The 17,465-nt window shown below is 39.1% G+C and overlaps 1 protein-coding gene across 5 annotated transcripts in view; it reads right to left on the reverse strand.

The window, feature by feature from the left end:
- Positions 1-17,465, reverse strand: part of ptprub (protein tyrosine phosphatase receptor type Ub) — a 258,433-nt gene that overhangs the window by 24,216 nt on the left and 216,752 nt on the right. For 2 of the 5 annotated variants that reach the window (XM_087812960.1, XM_087812958.1), the window contains 8 exons: positions 10,599-10,671; positions 10,453-10,529; positions 7,427-7,444; positions 4,917-4,953; positions 3,664-3,761; positions 2,445-2,471; positions 894-1,010; positions 129-283 (listed from right to left, as the gene is read on the reverse strand). In XM_087812960.1, the coding sequence (XP_087669086.1) occupies positions 129-283; positions 894-1,010; positions 2,445-2,471; positions 3,664-3,761; positions 4,917-4,953; positions 7,427-7,444; positions 10,453-10,529; positions 10,599-10,671 (602 nt within the window). The remainder of the gene's footprint in view (positions 1-128; positions 284-893; positions 1,011-2,444; positions 2,472-3,663; positions 3,762-4,916; positions 4,954-7,426; positions 7,445-10,452; positions 10,530-10,598; positions 10,672-17,465) is intronic. The other 3 variants (XM_087812959.1, XM_087812961.1, XM_087812963.1) reach the window with 3 other exon arrangements.

Raw genomic sequence — 17,465 nt, forward strand, 5'->3', positions numbered from 1 at the left:
ATGTTATGTTCGGGGTGGGAATATACTTTTGTTCACTTCAACAGATGGTACTTAATAAAAAAAAACACCTGTTACACGACCCTGTTGACATTTTAACTTGTTTCAAGCCGTGAGAAGGTCGGGCTCACCTGCAGTGGACCACCACAGGACCGGCGTCAGGGGGCGTGGAGGCCTTCACTCTCCGGATGAACGCCAACAGTCCGGTGGCGTGATACGGCACTCCGTGCTCCGGCCAAGACGTGAAGTGAAACTGTCGAACCTCGTGCTTGGTGGAATATCCTCTCTGGGAAAAAAAAAACAAAAATCCGTCACTCTTTGTTTACCGGAGCGTCTTCTCGGGCGGTCGAGCCCTCGGGCGCCGCATGATTGCGGCGGCTACAGATAACCAGACATGTGGAAGAGAATAATTCAGTTCTCTCGGAGCTCGGGGAGGTTTTCTCATCTCGTCTTCTGTAGACACACAAGACATCCATCCCTCCGTAGGAGCGAGAGAACGACGACGCTCAAGATTTACAGAAGAAAAGAGCAAAAAAAAAAAAACAAGCGAGGACAAAAGCTACGAAAAATAACCCCAGATTCACGCGTTTTCTTATTCAAACGAGTCCCAGCGTGAGTCCGGGAGAAGTGACAGTCGGATGATGATTCCGTGTTAGAAGCCAGTGTTTCTCTCGCCGACATTCCCATGATTCCCCGGGAGATTGACAGCGAGTGGGCCGACGGGGACAAAAACAACCGGCTAAGTTGGATCGACAGCGAAGACATTTAAAATAGCCACTCATGCTAATTCCTTTTTAGCGCGTAGCTCGCTCGCCCGATCAACGGTCCGTCCGGAACGTAATCCCTGCTTTTAATAATCTTTAATTCATGAATTAGGATTAGGGTTTCGGACTCACCCGCTCCAAGGCGAACGTGCGAACCGTGTACTCGGCGAGGGTTTCCGTCTTGAGCAGAGTGATCTTGATGTCGCCGTACATCTCGCTGTCCTCGGGCCAGTATTTACAACACTTCACCTGTACACGGAAAATTGAAAATAACAAAAAAAATGAGGTTTACGTTTCATCCGGAGAACTGGTTATTGGTTACAGACGTACCTCGGTTCACGAAAACAACCCAAAGAAACTTTTACCAACGGAATTTTTTGATTCATTCGTGATCCAAAGATGTAGGTTTTTTACCTCGGATTTGTTTGTTTGGTAATTTGTACTAAATACTCTCCGACATTCAGAGAAAGTATTTTTCTTGTGACTCAAGACGCTCGTAAACCGAGGTGGCGCTGTAGCATCACTGGCTAACAGGCTATGCTAACATGCTAACTTGCTATGCTAATAACCTGTAAAGTTCCAAATACTACACAATGGAACAAACAAAGCGCAAGCCAGTCAGCGAGCTACATGGTTAGCATGTTGAAGAAAATAAAAAAATCTTCCAACATAAGATTAAAACCAAAATAATAAGAAAAAAATTAACCAAAAATATTTTTTCCATTTTTCATGATTCATTTTTAAGTTTTGTGTTCAGTCTTTTGAATAAAATGAAAGTCATCGTACGTTTAAGTGAACAATGTAACCTCCTGACATCCTTGTTGTACGTTAACCACCAAGATACATTTTTAAAAAACAAAATTTGATTTATGGCACAATCTTAGGTCAAAAATGACAGCAAAAGACTTCTAAAGCAGCAACTGAACAAAAAAAAACAAAACTTTCTTCTGTACAAACGGGGAATCAAAATGAGTAGTAGTAGTAATGAAGACAATAGTAGTAGTACTCATAATAATAGGCAAAAAATTACTTTTTTTTCCAAAACTACTTTCTGTGAAACAAATTCAGTTATTCTTATCGCAGATACTTTAAAAAATATATTATATTAACATTACGTAGATGATATTAATAATTACGATAATATAAATAACATTGTATTAATAGCGTTTTTAATACTTATTTATTATGTCACTTTAGGGGCTCAAAAAAGGTTCAAAGAGGTTCTATTAGTGTTTTTTTAATTAAATATTACTTTGACCTTTAATCTGTTGCCATGCCAGTAAAATTACTGGTATTTTTTAGACCCTTAACTTAGAAATTAATATTATTAAAATTGTATTACGTTGTCAAAATATTTATTTATAAAAAGTACAATTTGATTGCAATTTTTGTTATAGAAATGCAGTTTTCATGCAAAATTTTAACCTCATTAATGAATAAAACTATTTAAAGAAATGTATTGAATTTGATGAATATTTCTTTTCAACGTCAACACTTGGATTCCCTGTTCAACAACAACACAATAACAACACAACATGTTGAAACCACAACACGGAGAAGCAACAAACGCACAAACATCATTTTTCTTGTGGTGCTGCACGTAAAGAAAAGTGTGATAATGACGACAGGCGTAATAAGCAGCGTTCCGGTGTTGTTGTTAATGAAGGTGTCGTCCGGTCTTACCCTCAAAGACGAGTCCTCGTTCGCCGACTGCTCCCGGGATTGTCGGGACGGAAAAACAAATGGGATGTGAGGCACCAGGGATGAATAATGGGGTCATTTCACACCGAGGCCATGTTTCTCGGGGCCCCGAGTGGACGGCGCGACATCCGACTCGCTCCATTATCCGGCGCGTACGACGGACCTCGGCGCGTTTACCTCGGAAATGTGTTTTTCCAAAGTGCTGGTTCTGATCCGATCATCACGTCTGTTTGTGCCGAGTTTGATTTAACAAGTTTCACCTTCGTGGAGCTTTCAAAACTCAACATGCGCCAGTAAATATGTATAAATATTTAATAATACTTTATTAGTACTCTTGCCTCCACATGTATTTGTTGCAGTGCATTATGGGTCCTAACGTTTATAAATGAAAAAAACATCTTTTTTTCTCCTTTGATTTCACTAAAAACTGCTCATACTATAATTTATATTGAATTATTCATGTGATTTGAATTATGTTTAAATATTTATTTCATGTTATCTTTTTATACTGTCAATAACATTAAAAGGTTGTAGATTTTGTTTTTTTGTTTTTAAATAATTAAATTCAATAAATGTAAAATGTAATAATAAGTTTCAATACGTTTTTATTTAATACTTTATTATTATTTATTTCAATTTTATACTCTGTACATGGTTGTTTTTTCTTTTTTTTAATGAATTTTATCTTAAATTCACATTATTTACACATAGATATTCCTACTTCAATAGTTCAGTTTCTTTTATTTTATATATATATTTTCAATTTGTAATCCTTTAAATTCAATATAAAAATATTGGTATAAAAGTATCACCAGACCAAAGGGAACCGAGAGACTTAATCAAACGTTCACATATTTTTTTATGGAATTTAAAAGGCTATTGATTTAAAAATAATAAGTTCAAAGAATAAATTCAATCAAAAAATATTCTTTTACAATAATAATAATAATTTCCCACACATGAAATGTTAAATTCAACCATTAGATAATGATAAACTTGATAAACAGGTTACAGGTGTATTAATAATTGGCAGTTTCAGTACGACTTTTTAGTTCTAAATCAACAACTTTCTGAGATGAAGACACACAACCGAACACACAAACGCACACCAGTCTGATGACTCAACTGTTTTAAACCCACTAACTCTAAACTGTGGACCGGACCGTATGAGACTGGATCGGACCGAAGCCAAGGATCTTACCCGGCCGACCTCCACCAGCTTGGTGATCATGACGATGCTGAAGCAGTTCTCCTGCCACACCATCCTCCAGAAGTCGTACAGCGTCTCCTGCTTCGGTCCTGAAGACACAACGATCAACGATCATCACCAGAACATTCTTTCAGTTCTTTCATCGACTATTTAACGTATCATCTTCTCTTACTCTCCTTTCTTCTCATCCATCCTTCATTTTTCACTCCCTTCCCCTTTTGTTTTTCTATCATCAACTCCTTCTTTACTTTTATTGGTGATATTTCTACATGTTCTTTCCTTTCCCTAGTTCCTCTCCTCCCTTCTCTTCCCTCCTTCTTTCACTTCATCCTCCTTTTCCTACGTTCCCTCTTTTATTATTTTATTTTCATCATTCTTCTTTGCTTTGTTTTTCTCATCACTTCACACTCACTTCTTTCTGTTTATTTCCTCTTCTTTACCGTTGTCTTTCTTTCCCCCTGCACAGTCTGTCCACTTTTCCTCTTCCTTTCTTTTTCTATTTCATCTCTTCCTTTCTTTTTCTACTATTTTCTCTTGTTCCTTTTGTCCATTTTTCTTTCTCTATTCAGTCCCTTCAATTATTGTTCTACTTTTTACCTAACTTTTCTTCTTTGTTCTTTCCTTTTCTTTGTTTCTTTCTTTTCTTCAAATTTTACCCTCCCTTACTTCTTTTTACTTTGTCTCTTTACTTTTTTCTTTTCTTTCTTTTTCTACTTCCCCCTCCATTTCTTTTTCTATTTTATCCTTTCTTTTCTCTTTCTACCCTTTCATTCCTTTTGACTTTGCATCTTCTTTTTTCTTCTTTGTCCTTGCCTTTCTTGTTTGTACTTTTCATCCCTTTCTTTTTGTACCATTATCTCTTGTTCTTCTTTGTCCATTTTTCTTTTTCTACTCAGTCCCTTCCATTATTTTTCTTCTTTTTACCTCACTTTCTTTTTGTACATTGTGTGCTTATTGGTTTGTCTTTTTCCCTTCTTTTCTTTTCTTTTTCTTTGTTTCTTTCTTTTCTTCCAACTTGTCCCTCCCTTACTTCTTTTTACTTAGTCTCTTTTTTGTCTTTTTCTTTCTTTTTCTACTCCTCCCTTCATTCCTTTCCCCACTGTGTCTCTGTTTCACTTCATTCATCTTCCTTCATTCCCTAAAATGTTTTTCTCCTTCCTTTTTCCTTCCCCCCATCACTCCATCCGTCTTCCCTCGCTCCTCTCCTCCTCTCATGTTCGTGTCAAACACCTGAGCAGACTCACCCTGAGTGGCGATGAAGTGGTTGGATCGATGATATCCCTGAAAAAAAGAAAAGAAGACAACACGCTGAGTCAGACATCTTCATCTCAGAAGAATCATCACCCCCTTCCCGGACGACCTTTGACCTCCCGACCGTCGTCACCCGGACCCTCCCCCTGACAACCTTCGATATCCCTCCAGATGAAACTGAATCATCCTCCTTTGACGCCAAACGTTGCTCTTTAATGCGGATAAATAATCCTCCACTTTAGTTAGCGCTGACGGTTTAATTGAGGGAATGATTGAGAATATCTTCCTCTCGCAGGTGAACGAGCTCCAGGATGCACTTTTGTACTTCCTTCACGAGCCCTGAACCCCGGGAGGCTGGGACAGTTTGAGACCAAACAGTTTCCTAAATAACACGGATCAACGAAATGTCTTATTTATGAAACTATTCGTTGTGTTTTAAAAGTACTTTTTATTAGGTTTGTGCAGAATTTGTTTGTTGGATTCGTTGAAGACTATAGAATATAAAAGCATAACAACAATATTAATCATTTTAAATAATAATAATAGAGTTAAAATAATCATTAAACACACTTAAAGGAGACACGAATACAATAAACAATAATAGCACTGAGTGAATAAGGAGAGAATAAAGATTACTATGAGAAGAAGATTACTTTACTTTACTAGTGTAATTAAAATTTGTTTGTTTTTGGTTCTAAAATTGATCGTTTTATATTCAGTATAACACAATGTATTTTATTCATACATGGATCCCTGCCTTGTTGCACTTTTTGCAGTTATTTCCGAGATTTTTGTTAAATATTTGGCACAAGTTTTTCATTAACTTAAAGAAAAAAGCATATTTAAAGAAATATGAACGGGTTAAATCTGAGGAGAGAAAAACAAGAGAAAAATATAAATAGTGATGTAGTTATAGGAAAAACTGATTAAATTTATGGCAAATTCTAACCTAAATATGAAGTTAAATAAATGAATAATATATATAATATACATATTTATGACCAAAGATCACATAATAATTACATTATATATATTGAATTGTATATGATATAAACTTGAACAAATATAAGAAAAATATTTTGAGCGTTGTTATTCATTTATCGAGTATTTACAACATTAATTAGACAGATTCTTCAACATTGTATTTCAGAAACTGAAGGGATATTTTTCAACATTATTATTATATATTTAAAGATAATTTAATTTTAAAAGTAGTTTCTGCTTCACATATTTACTAAAGGTTATTTAATTTAATGTATACGTTTTTAAAGTTAAAGATACGACTCATAGAACCTCCAGAAGTCTCGACAAGCCCATTAACTCAGTTGGTCTTCACTCGACGTGCAGAAGCAGAATTTTTCCGAAAAGACAAAGTTTCAACTTTGAGGAGAAACATTGTCGTATTTGTAAAAGTTCCAGAAGCCTCGCGAGCAGCACGACCTGCCGGAGCAAGCGTCTTCCGCGCTTCTCTCCGAGCGGAGAAACAATAACTCTTGGCTAAAGCGAGCATAAATAAGATTTCCTCATCACAGATGACACGGAAGCCGCTGACACGACGCTTCCTGCATCCTGACACTTTATTAAAAATATGATAAGGTAACTGCTGCTGCAGACGTCGGATCCGACTCCTCGCACATCTTATAAAAATACATTTATTTTATCGGAGACGTGTGATTTATGCACGGATGCATATTGTCCTTGAGTGGCCTCCGAGGCTTCCAAACAAGTGGAAGAACAGAAGAGAAAAAACACTCATAAATCAGTCACAAAACGGGCGAGAAATAATCAACACAAAGATTGTTGAAGTTTGGTTTGCAGTGTGTGTTTTTTTCCCAGATCATATCAAAGGACGAGCCTTTGATATGGAGGACAGACGGTGGAGGGTATGAGCGGAATATGGATTCAGGATGAAATGTCACCTCCACAGCCTCACGGGGGAGTGAACACGACGAGACCACCTGAGGGACTCACGGACAATCAGAGGATGAGCGGCTCGGGTCTCGGCCACGGGTCGGAGCTTTTAGGAAAATAAACGTTTTGCAAAAAAAAAAAAGTGGCCCGTGTTGCCGATGGATGAGGGTGGAATGGGCGATGGATGACCGTTGCTGTGAAGGCCTGCTATCCACAATTCCTCTGGCCCTGACCACACGCTATCATGAATGCTACCGATTCTCCACTCGAGATGGTCACCATGGCAACTAAACTTCCTGGAGTCTTGGACACTTTTTTGAGAACGAGGAGAAAAAAAAGGAAAAAAAAAAAAAAAGACAGCCGAGTCCTCTATCCGACGAGGACACATCTCCTTGTGTTCATTTCAAATCATTAAAGCTAAAATGGCACACGTCTGGTGCCAGTGTGCATAATTTTGGAACACACTGACCTTTGAGCATTTGTGGATAGAGGGATTTGGAAAGAGAAGAGGGGAGTGGGACGAGAACAGAGGGGGGGGAGAAGGCAAAAATAGAGCGATGGCAGGCAGAAGAACGAGCAGTGAAGTACTTACTTCCCTGTTAATCCGAATCTAGTCCAAGATCAAGGAAGTTGGGAGGGATAGAGAGAGAAGACATATAGGCTAGTTAATGAAAGACGTTCGGACAAGAGCATTTTCGTTAATTGGAAACAGACAAGTGGGCGGAGCCGGGCCTGAAATATCGTCGAAATATCGTTCATTCTCTTTTTCGTCCGTTTCTCGCTGACTTTGGAGTTTTGTTGCGTTAATACATTTACAACTTTATTGACGTTACGCGGTCTCGGTCAAGCTGATTGGACGAGCCCTCTATGAGTGAGAGGAAGAACCAATGGGACGCTTTCTTTGTAAAGCACTCAAAGATTTCATTGGATCATTTGGTTTTTGGCTGAAATTTAACTTTTGAAATGTTCTTTTTCTGACCAAAAAACTGTTTCCTTCTACTGAGAAAAAATCTCTTAAATAAGGAAAATTATGTCACAACACGATCTGGAGCTTTTAATCCATGTGTTTGTGTCGTTTAGATTATTGCAACAGTTTAATTTTATGTCTGAACAAGAAGGATGTGTCTCGCCTGCAGTTCATACAGAACTCTGCAGCAATAATTTTCTGAGCTGCTCTAGTAGGAGAACTCACATTTGCTGGTTATCATTCCAAAAATTCTACTTTCCTTATCTACCGAGTCAAGTACGTGAAGCGAGACTGTAACGGTCGCCGGCTATGAAGTAAATTCATGAGTTAAAAAGGATTTAACATCTGCAAATATGTTTTATATTTCGAAAAATACCCAGATATACTTTATATTTATAACCTATTTCCTGCCCGAAAATTCCTGTCGACACTAGCGCTGCGTCGTTACGCTGAAAAATAATAAAATACTTTGTTTTGTTCTCGGGACGCTACACTTTTCACTCGAGTTTTCTGAGAGACTTGAATTATTTGACCAAAGTCACTTCAAAACACCACAGTAAACAATAAGCTGAACAAGATTAAAGTGATAGTTCACCCAAAATAACCTAGTTTTTGACTCATCCCAATGTCGACCAAGGGTTGGCATTATTTATTTATTTGGAGTTACAGCTAGAAAAATAAACAAAGTACATGACAGTCGCTTCACTGGGGCTTGACTTATCTTCGTCCAGTAAGACGTCCCTCTTGTATTTAAGCGTCAAGTAAAAAATTGGACGTAAAAATGTTTTCGGAAGTCTATATTTTGAGCTGGTTTGTAGCGAAGGCTCAGAGTGTTTCAGGGTAAATCTCAGCATTGACACCAGCTTAGCAGTGAAGTGACCCCGGGAGGTTCACCCTGAGACTCCTGGAGCTTCTGCTACAAAAGGTATGTTACAGACCAGTAGTCTGGAGGTATTTGGATGTTTTTAAAATTGTCTTTTTGGACGAAGATAAGTTTGGGCAGAAATAGCCTACGGACAAGTTCCCCAAGTTCCGTATTAATCGTTGTATTTTTTTGGACTGTTGGAGGAAACAATCTGAAAACATAAAAAAGGACAAAAAGAAGAACAAATAAACAGACAAAGTATATAGAAGGGAAGGACGAAGTAGAAAAGAAAGAAAAAGACAAAGTAGAAACAGAATTGAAGAAAATAAAGTGACAAAGAAAAATAAAAGAAGGGGAAAAAAGAACAAATAAACAGACAAAGTAAAAAAGAAAAGACAAGGTAGGATAAGAAAGAAAGAGAAAAGGGAAGGAAGGTAAAAAGTAGAAAAAGAATGGAAGGGACAGAGTAGAAAAAGAAAATGGACAAAGAAGAACCAGAGAAAATAGTAGAAAGAGAAAGGGATGGAAAAGTACAAAAAGAAAGGACAAAGAAGAAAAAAAGAAGATACGAAGTTTAGGAAAGAAAGAGGCAAGTAGAGAAAAAAATGAAGAGAAAAAGAGGAAAAAGAAGGAAACTTTGGGGGGAAAGTAAATGATTAATGAATGAAATTTAAAAAAAATAAGAAAGTAACGAGTAAAGAAGAGGAAGAAAACAGGATAAGAAAAACAAAGCAAAGATGAAAGGAAAGAAAAATGAAAAGGAATGAGTTATATAAAGAAAAAAAAGAGAGAAATAGGAGAAAGGGAACAATCAGACTGCTGAATGAAATATAACTTGAGCTGTGCATTATTTAATATATTATGTATTTATTCTGTTTATACTATATTGCGCTATTTTTAACTTATTTATATTTATACTTTTTATATATACATTCATTCTGCTGTGTTTTTAACGGTTGTCAAGCAACAACATTTTGTTTCCAGTTTCACTGCTGTGTTTTATATGCAATGACAATAAAAGAAAGTCTAAACTATGAAATAGAAGATGGTAAGTAAGTAAACCGTTTGAAAGTACCCAAGCAACACAGGGAACCAACCGGGAAGTGAACCTGCAACCTTCCATATGGACATACATTTCTGCATTTTTTTTAATTTTGGGTGAACTATCCCTTTAATTAAGAACAAACCGTTTTAGTTTCGTCTCTTCCTCAAATGAACGTCAGCATGTTTTGCTCCCAAACCGCAACCTTCTTATCTTCCCTGGCATGAAGGGGCTTCTATAAAACATCTGCTCCCACCGCCTCCTGCTTCATGAGCACGCCGGCGTACAACAGTGAGTCACTGTGTGTTTGACACGATCCTCGCGGCGGATCGCCGAAGGTGGAGGCGCTCTCTCTCCTCCGCCAGCCCATTCCGGGGATTGAATAACATCCATCACGTCTATTTAATTTGGAGGGATTTGAAATATGCTACAGAAAAAAAGGTTCATCTCCTCTGCGGGGCTCGAAATGCATTTACCCGATTGTGATTTAATAAAAGCTGAGTTAGTCTGGGTCAGGGATCTGGTGAAGCAATTGACGAGCACAGCATCTGGCAAAAGCCCTCGGTGAGCGGGGCATGGATGAAGGCGTCCAGGTGAAAGTGGGCCAGCACACCAGGTGGGTTTATAGCGATGAGAGAAATGGACGGCGTGTTGTTTTTTTGTTTTTTTTTGTTAAGGTGTGACAGAGCTTCAGGTGTTTTTGTTTTTTTTTCATTCCCGCGACACGAAGAGAGGTCGACTTACATCGATGTAGTTGGCGTTAATGTAGTCGGAGTTGGGGTCCCCCAGGAGAGGATGGAGCTTCACTCTGTGGCGGTCATCTGAGGCGATACAAGCAAGACTCAGTGCCGACGTTCCCGTTCCACCGACGCCGTTATTCCGTGACTCACATCCCAGCAAGGTGTCGTGTCGGCTCTTTGTCTTGTCCTTCTTCTTGGTGCAGTCCCAGCCGTCGAAGAAGCTCTGCCAGAGTAAGAGGAAAAAAAACATCGACTGAAAGATCCTCTTTGAGAAACGCCGTCATTATGCATCATTAGCCGCTTCCTGGCCCTTGTTTGTAGGTTTGAGAGTGAAGGACGCGTTTAGTCGAGCTTTTGTTCGCTTCGCACTTAAGTAAAAGGTTGTCAGTAAATAAGTAGTTTTTTTTTTTGTCGTCCTCTTCAGATGCAACGGTAGACGTGTGTCGGTACAGTAACCTTGAACAAAGTTGTTTTTTAACAACTTCACACAAACACTTATCAAGGAACATTAAACTGTTTTGATGTTGAAATAACTGGAGCACGACTGACAGTTTTAAAATACCAACCAGAAAAACTGTGTTGGATAAATTAAGCCACGCGGGCGGCAGACGCCAGAATGTCTAACATGCTGCAGGTACAGCTCCGTACTTCTTGATTTTGAGGATGTAAGTAAGTAAAGTAAAGTAAAGGTTATTTGTAACGATGTTTCTAGACCAGGGTCACAAAGCGCTTTAACAATTAAAAAACAATACACAGTTAAAATGTATACTTTAAAAGATCAAGACACATAAGACAAACACAGAAAATTAACAAAAAGCTCAGATAAAAGTGTCTTAAGATGTTTCTTGAAGGAGTCAGTAGATCATCAAACACAGATGTTTCTTGAAGGAGTCAGTAGATCATCAAACACAGATGTTTGTTGAAGGAGTCAGTAGATCATCAAACACAGATGTTTCTTGAAGGAGTCAGTAGATCATCAAACACTGATGTTTCTTGAAGGAGTCAGTAGATCATCAAACACAGATGTTTCTTGAAGGAGTCAGTAGATCATCAAACACAGATGTTTCTTGAAGGAGTCAGTAGATCATCAAACACAGATGTTTCTTGAAGGAGTCAGTAGATCATCAAACACAGATGTTTCTTGAAGGAGTCAGTAGATCATCAAACACAGATGTTTCTTGAAGGAGTCAGTAGATCATCAAACACAGATGTTTCTTGAAGGAGTCAGTAGATCATCAAACACAGATGTTTCTTGAAGGAGTCAGTAGATCATCAAACACAGATGTTTCTTGAAGGAGTCAGTAGATCATCAAACACAGAGATGTTTCTTGACGGAGTCAGTAGATCATCAAACACAGATGTTTCTTGAAGGAGTCAGTAGATCATCAAACACAGATGTTTCTTGAAGGAGTCAGTAGATCATCAAACACAGATGTTTCTTGAAGGAGTCAGTAGATCATCAAACACAGATGTTTCTTGAAGGAGTCAGTAGATCATCAAACACAGATGTTTCTTGAAGGAGTCAGTAAATCATCAAACATAGATGTTTCTTGAAGGAGTCAGTAGATCATCAAACACAGATGTTTCTTGAAGGAGTCAGTAGATCATCAAACACAGATGTTTCTTGAAGGAGTCAGTAGATCATCAAACATAGATGTTTCTTGAAGGAGTCAGTAGATCATCAAACACAGAGATGTTTCTTGAAGGAGTCAGTAGATCATCAAACACAGATGTTTGTTGAAGGAGTCAGTAGATCATCAAACACAGATGTTTCTTGAAGGAGTCAGTAGATCATCAAACACAGATGTTTCTTGAAGGAGTCAGTAGATCATCAAACACAGATGTTTCTTGAAGGAGTCAGTAGATCATCAAACACAGATGTTTCTTGAAGGAGTCAGTAGATCATCAAACACAGATGTTTCTTGAAGGAGTCAGTAGATCATCAAACACAGATGTTTCTTGAAGGAGTCAGTAGATCATCAAACACAGATGTTTCTTGAAGGAGTCAGTAGATCATCAAACATAGATGTTTCTTGAAGGAGTCAGTAGATCATCAAACACAGATGTTTCTTGAAGGAGTCAGTAGATCATCAAACACAGATGTTTCTTGAAGGAGTCAGTAGATCATCAAACACAGAGATGTTTCTTGAAGGAGTCAGTAGATCATCAAACACAGATGTTTGTTGAAGGAGTCAGTAGATCATCAAACACAGATGTTTCTTGAAGGAGTCAGTAGATCATCAAACACAGATGTTTCTTGAAGGAGTCAGTAGATCATCAAACACAGATGTTTCTTGAAGGAGTCAGTAGATCATCAAACACAGATGTTTCTAGAAGGAGTCAGTAGATCATCAAACACAGATGTTTCTTGAAGGAGTCAGTAGATCATCAAACACAGATGTTTCTTGAAGGAGTCAGTAGATCATCAAACACAGATGTTTCTTGAAGGAGTCAGTAGATCATCAAACACAGATGTTTCTTGAAGGAGTCAGTAGATCATCAAACACAGAGATGGTTCCAAAGCTTAGGAGCAACAGTCTGGAAGGATTTCTCTCCTCTGGTCCTGAAGTTCAGGAACCATCAGTAGATTCTGATCCACAGACCTCAGAGCCCGAGCTGGGGTGTAAGTCTGGATCAGATCACTGATGGAAGGTCTGACCATGAATAGATCTGAAAGTAAGAACTAGAATTTTAAAGTTGATCCTGAAAGAAACTGGCAGCCAGTGAAGAGGTTTATTTAAGGATCAGAGAAATGTGAGTTCTTCTACTAGAGCGGCTCAGAATTCTGGCTGCAGAGTTTTGTATCAACTTTTACCCCCTTTGCCTTATTATTGAACTCGTCATCTCTCGCTGTTGTACTCCTGTTCCTAACCGAACAATTTTACCAATTTCCATCGACCTGGTCCATGGTGTGACCTTTGTCTTTTTGGACACTTTGAGAGTTCCCACCTTTTTGTTTCCCTTTATGTATCTTCTGCTCTTGGGTCTACTTCAATCTTTAACCTCACAAGTAGGTCTCTAATAAGGACAAGGGTATTTCAAGATTTTGAATTGTGGTTCAACCAAAGCCAAACTGATGCACTTGTTTCAGACCAAAAGGATTCCAACAGGACTATCGCCCCTTTTCCACAGGCTCATCTTCACACTACTCTAGTCAACTCTACCTGGTTTGTGGTGCGTTTCACCAGCACAGTACAATTAAAAGCAGATCATGGTTTTAGTACCTTCTCCGCTCTGGTACCACGCGAGCCGAGCTAGCACTTGAAAAGGCTACTGATTCATCCGAGTATGACGTCACTGAAGAGTCACCAGAGCAACTCCAAACACAAGGAATGTACCCGCCATTTGAAAAATGGTATGGTATGTTGGTCCAAAAACTTTTTCTCAGAACCACGGACAAAGTCTAGATTATTGCCTTCAAGTTTTGCACCACCATGTTCTGACGTCCCACCCTAACCGTGGTTAGGTAGCAGGGCCAGGGCAAACACAACACCTTGGTCCAGTTACTGCTGGAATTGGGGCGTCATAGCTCAGATGGTAGAGTGGTTGCCTGCAGTCCAAATGGTTGCAGGTTCAATCCCAGCTCCAGACAATCTTGTGTCGTTGTGTCCCTGAGCAAGACACTTTACCCTGATTGCTCCTGATGGTAGACTTGGCGCAGGTGTGCAGCCTACTCCCATCAGTATGTGTGAATGGCTGTCAACAGCACTACCGAATTTCCCCTCGCGGGACTAATAAGGGATTCTAAAAAAAAGAAAAAAGAAGTCAGTATTGGAAAAGAGCCAAAGTAACCACTGACTAGTAACCACTCTAGTCACTGCATGCCTGGACCAGGAAGCCATTGTCAGGGCTTTATTGTCAGGGGGGCAGAGGGTCTGTTTGAACAGGGGTCTCTTTATTGCTTCTGTGTGGGTAGAAGCCACTACGCTTTACGACCCGTCTGGACGGTAAGGGGGATTCTAACGGATCACCATGGTAACGTGTCTGTGCTGGGCCGGCACTCGACGCAGATCGGGTTTTTGGACGTATGACTTTCAAAAGCAGTTTTGTGATATTGAAACTATAAGGCGAAGAAAACTTGAAGCGTCTTTTTCGACGGCATCCGCTGCAGGACTGCGCTTTCTCACACCAGCGCCGGAGTCACATGCCAGATGGTTCTGAATTAGTTATTGAAGGATTAAATTCCTGCGTGGTGAGGCTTAGCGTCTCTTTTAAGTGCCCACCAGCCAGATGAAGTCTGCAAACAATTTTTTTAAAATCCATAAATAAAGCACTCTTAAACTCGCAACACTCAGCCGACCCCTGTGGTGTTCACCCACTGGAGGAATTGGGTAAAGTCTGCCCAAATCGGCATGCTGAGCAGAGGATTACTACACGGTTCTCCCCACAGAGAACCCAAACCCGACAAAATCCCGCTCTGGATTACACCCTCCTCCTCACTTCTCACGACGTCTCTGGTTGGAGGCATCTTGTATTCATCGCTCGCCGGATCTTCTGCTTTCTATTCCCCGAGTCCGACGTTAGATCTCCGCGGTTTTAGGACGCCTGCCTTTTGAGCAGCAGCTGTGATTTGAAGGGAGGGTCGGTCGGATCGCTTCAAATCCCTTTTCACAACTGGATGCAGACGATTAATTCAAAGCTTTAACACAAAAAAACCAAAGGTTTTTGGTCAACTTTTGAAGACAAACTACAGTAGAAATGTCATCTTAGGTTCTATGTGATTGAATATAGTGGAGTTTTAGACTCGGACTGACATTAGATGGAAAGTGTTTTTCGGGGAAAATTTAAAAAGAAGTAGTTTGACTTTTGAATTCTAAACAGTGACACACAAGGATTTGAAGAACATATCGTGACGACAAAAAGAGCTGCAACGACACACTACGATTTCTGAAAATGTTCAACTCAATACCAATACTATGTTCAATACCATTAAATAATAAAACCCGAAATCTAAAATAAATATTTTAATTACAAGAAAAAAGCAAAAATAATTTCTGTTAAAAATCGAACAATTGACAGAATCAAGTGTTAATGTATCTATAATATAAATAAATAAATATATATTACAATAAGAAATATTCTTTAGTAAGAAAAACAAGTTTCAGGTCTGAGGTAGCGCGAAAAATAAAACATCAATATTTTTGAAAACGAGTATCCGAATACACCATTAAAGTATCAATATTTCCTTGTTTTTTTTAATACTTCTGACAACTCTACTCACGATACGATTAAAAACGATATATTTTGAAATACTTGCATCATTTTTTCGAACGACTTTAGGGGAAACGGAATTTAAGTGACATCTTTTGATGAGCTTTAAAAGCTGCTGGAGTCACTGTATCCTCTAGTCCTCAGTTTAACCGGGATAATTATGCAGGATTTAATTGTTCTTTTGGCTACCTAGGACATCATGACTGCTGCCATCTAGCGTCCAGAAGTTGAATTGCAACACAAAAATAAACGAACGCTGTAAGACAAGTTTAGGGGATAATACATTTTTGTGAAATCTTGTGTGTTTTTTTTGTTGAATTAATAAAACTGAAAGATAAAAAATGTCCAAACATCAGCTTTTAAATCAACTGGAGTCCACTGTATCTTCTAGTCCTCAGTCATCACCAGGATCATGCAGGCTTGAATTGTTCCTTTAGCTACGGAGGGCGTAATGACTGCTGCCATCTAGAGGTCGGGGGTTTAATTGCAACACAATAATGAAGAAACGCCGTAAGACGAGTTGAGGTGACAGATTTTTGTGACCTTTTTTGTGTTTTTTTTTTTTGTTTGAATCAATGAAACTGAAAGATAAAATATGTCCAAACATCAGCTTTAAAATCAACTGGAGTCCACTGTATCCTCTAGTCCTCAGTCATCACCAGGATCATGCAGGATTGAATTGTTCCTTTAGCTACTGAGAGCGTAACGACTGCTGCCATCTAGAGGTCGGGGGTTTAATTGCAACACAATAATGAAGAAACGCTGTAAGACGAGTTGAGATGACACCAAATTTTTTGTGTTTTTTTTTTTTGGTTGAATCAATAAAACTGAAAAACAAAATATGTCCAAACATCAGCTTTTAAAGCTGCTGGAGTCACTGTATCCTCTCGTCCTCAGTCATTGCCTTGATATCGCCAAATTTCATTGTTCCTTTAGCTATGCCATCTAGCGTCAGGATGTTTAATTGCAACACAAAAATGAACAAATGCCGTAAATATTAACCTGGCAATAGTACATTTTAAAAAGTCTAATTATTTTATTTGTTACACAAAGTAAAATAGTACAATACATAAGTTTAAATACAAATAAAAAGATATATTAATATATATTGTGTATTACTTTTCAAACAGATCCCCCGTGAACACACACCAGTTGTGTAGTCAGTACTTCATCCGAGGCACGTTAACTCCCGATCAATGTTTCCACACAACGTTCTTGTGGGAAATAAGAGCAGAACCTGCGAAGGAGACTCAATAAGACGCGTCTTCTTCCCTCATAATGGACACACACTCAAAACAAGGGAAAAAAAGAAGTATTGATTCTGGGAGTGGATTGTTTTTTGCCTGTGAGGGACAGTTTAATGAGTGGAGCAGGAGGGGGGGAGCGAACCCATGACAAAAAAAGATGTTTTCTCCGCCACATAAAAGCCAATCGCTGCAGGGGACGCCGGTCCACGACTCTCCGGGGCGGCGGCGACACTCGGATACAATTGTTCCACCGGGGAGAGGCTCCCGGGGATTTGGACCTTTCATTATTGGCCCCGAGCCGTGCGACTGGAGATATCATCGCGCTCAACAGCAGGGAAGGGAAAAGCAATATAGTGCACTTGAGATTCTGTCCCGCCGAGAAATCCTGCAGCAATCGGAGCAGACGAGGAGAGAAATAACCAGGCAGAGATGGTGAGTCGAGGTGGACGTTTAGAGGAGCCTGTTAGTGGAGACCTGAGACCTTCACGAGTCCTGAGACCTTCACGAGTCCTGAGACCTTCACGAGTCCTGAGACCTCTACAAGTCCAGAGACCTTCAC

Source organism: Callionymus lyra, chromosome 17 (genome assembly GCF_982586985.1).
Source record: "Callionymus lyra chromosome 17, fCalLyr1.hap1.1, whole genome shotgun sequence".
Lineage (NCBI taxonomy): Eukaryota > Metazoa > Chordata > Actinopteri > Syngnathiformes > Callionymidae > Callionymus > Callionymus lyra.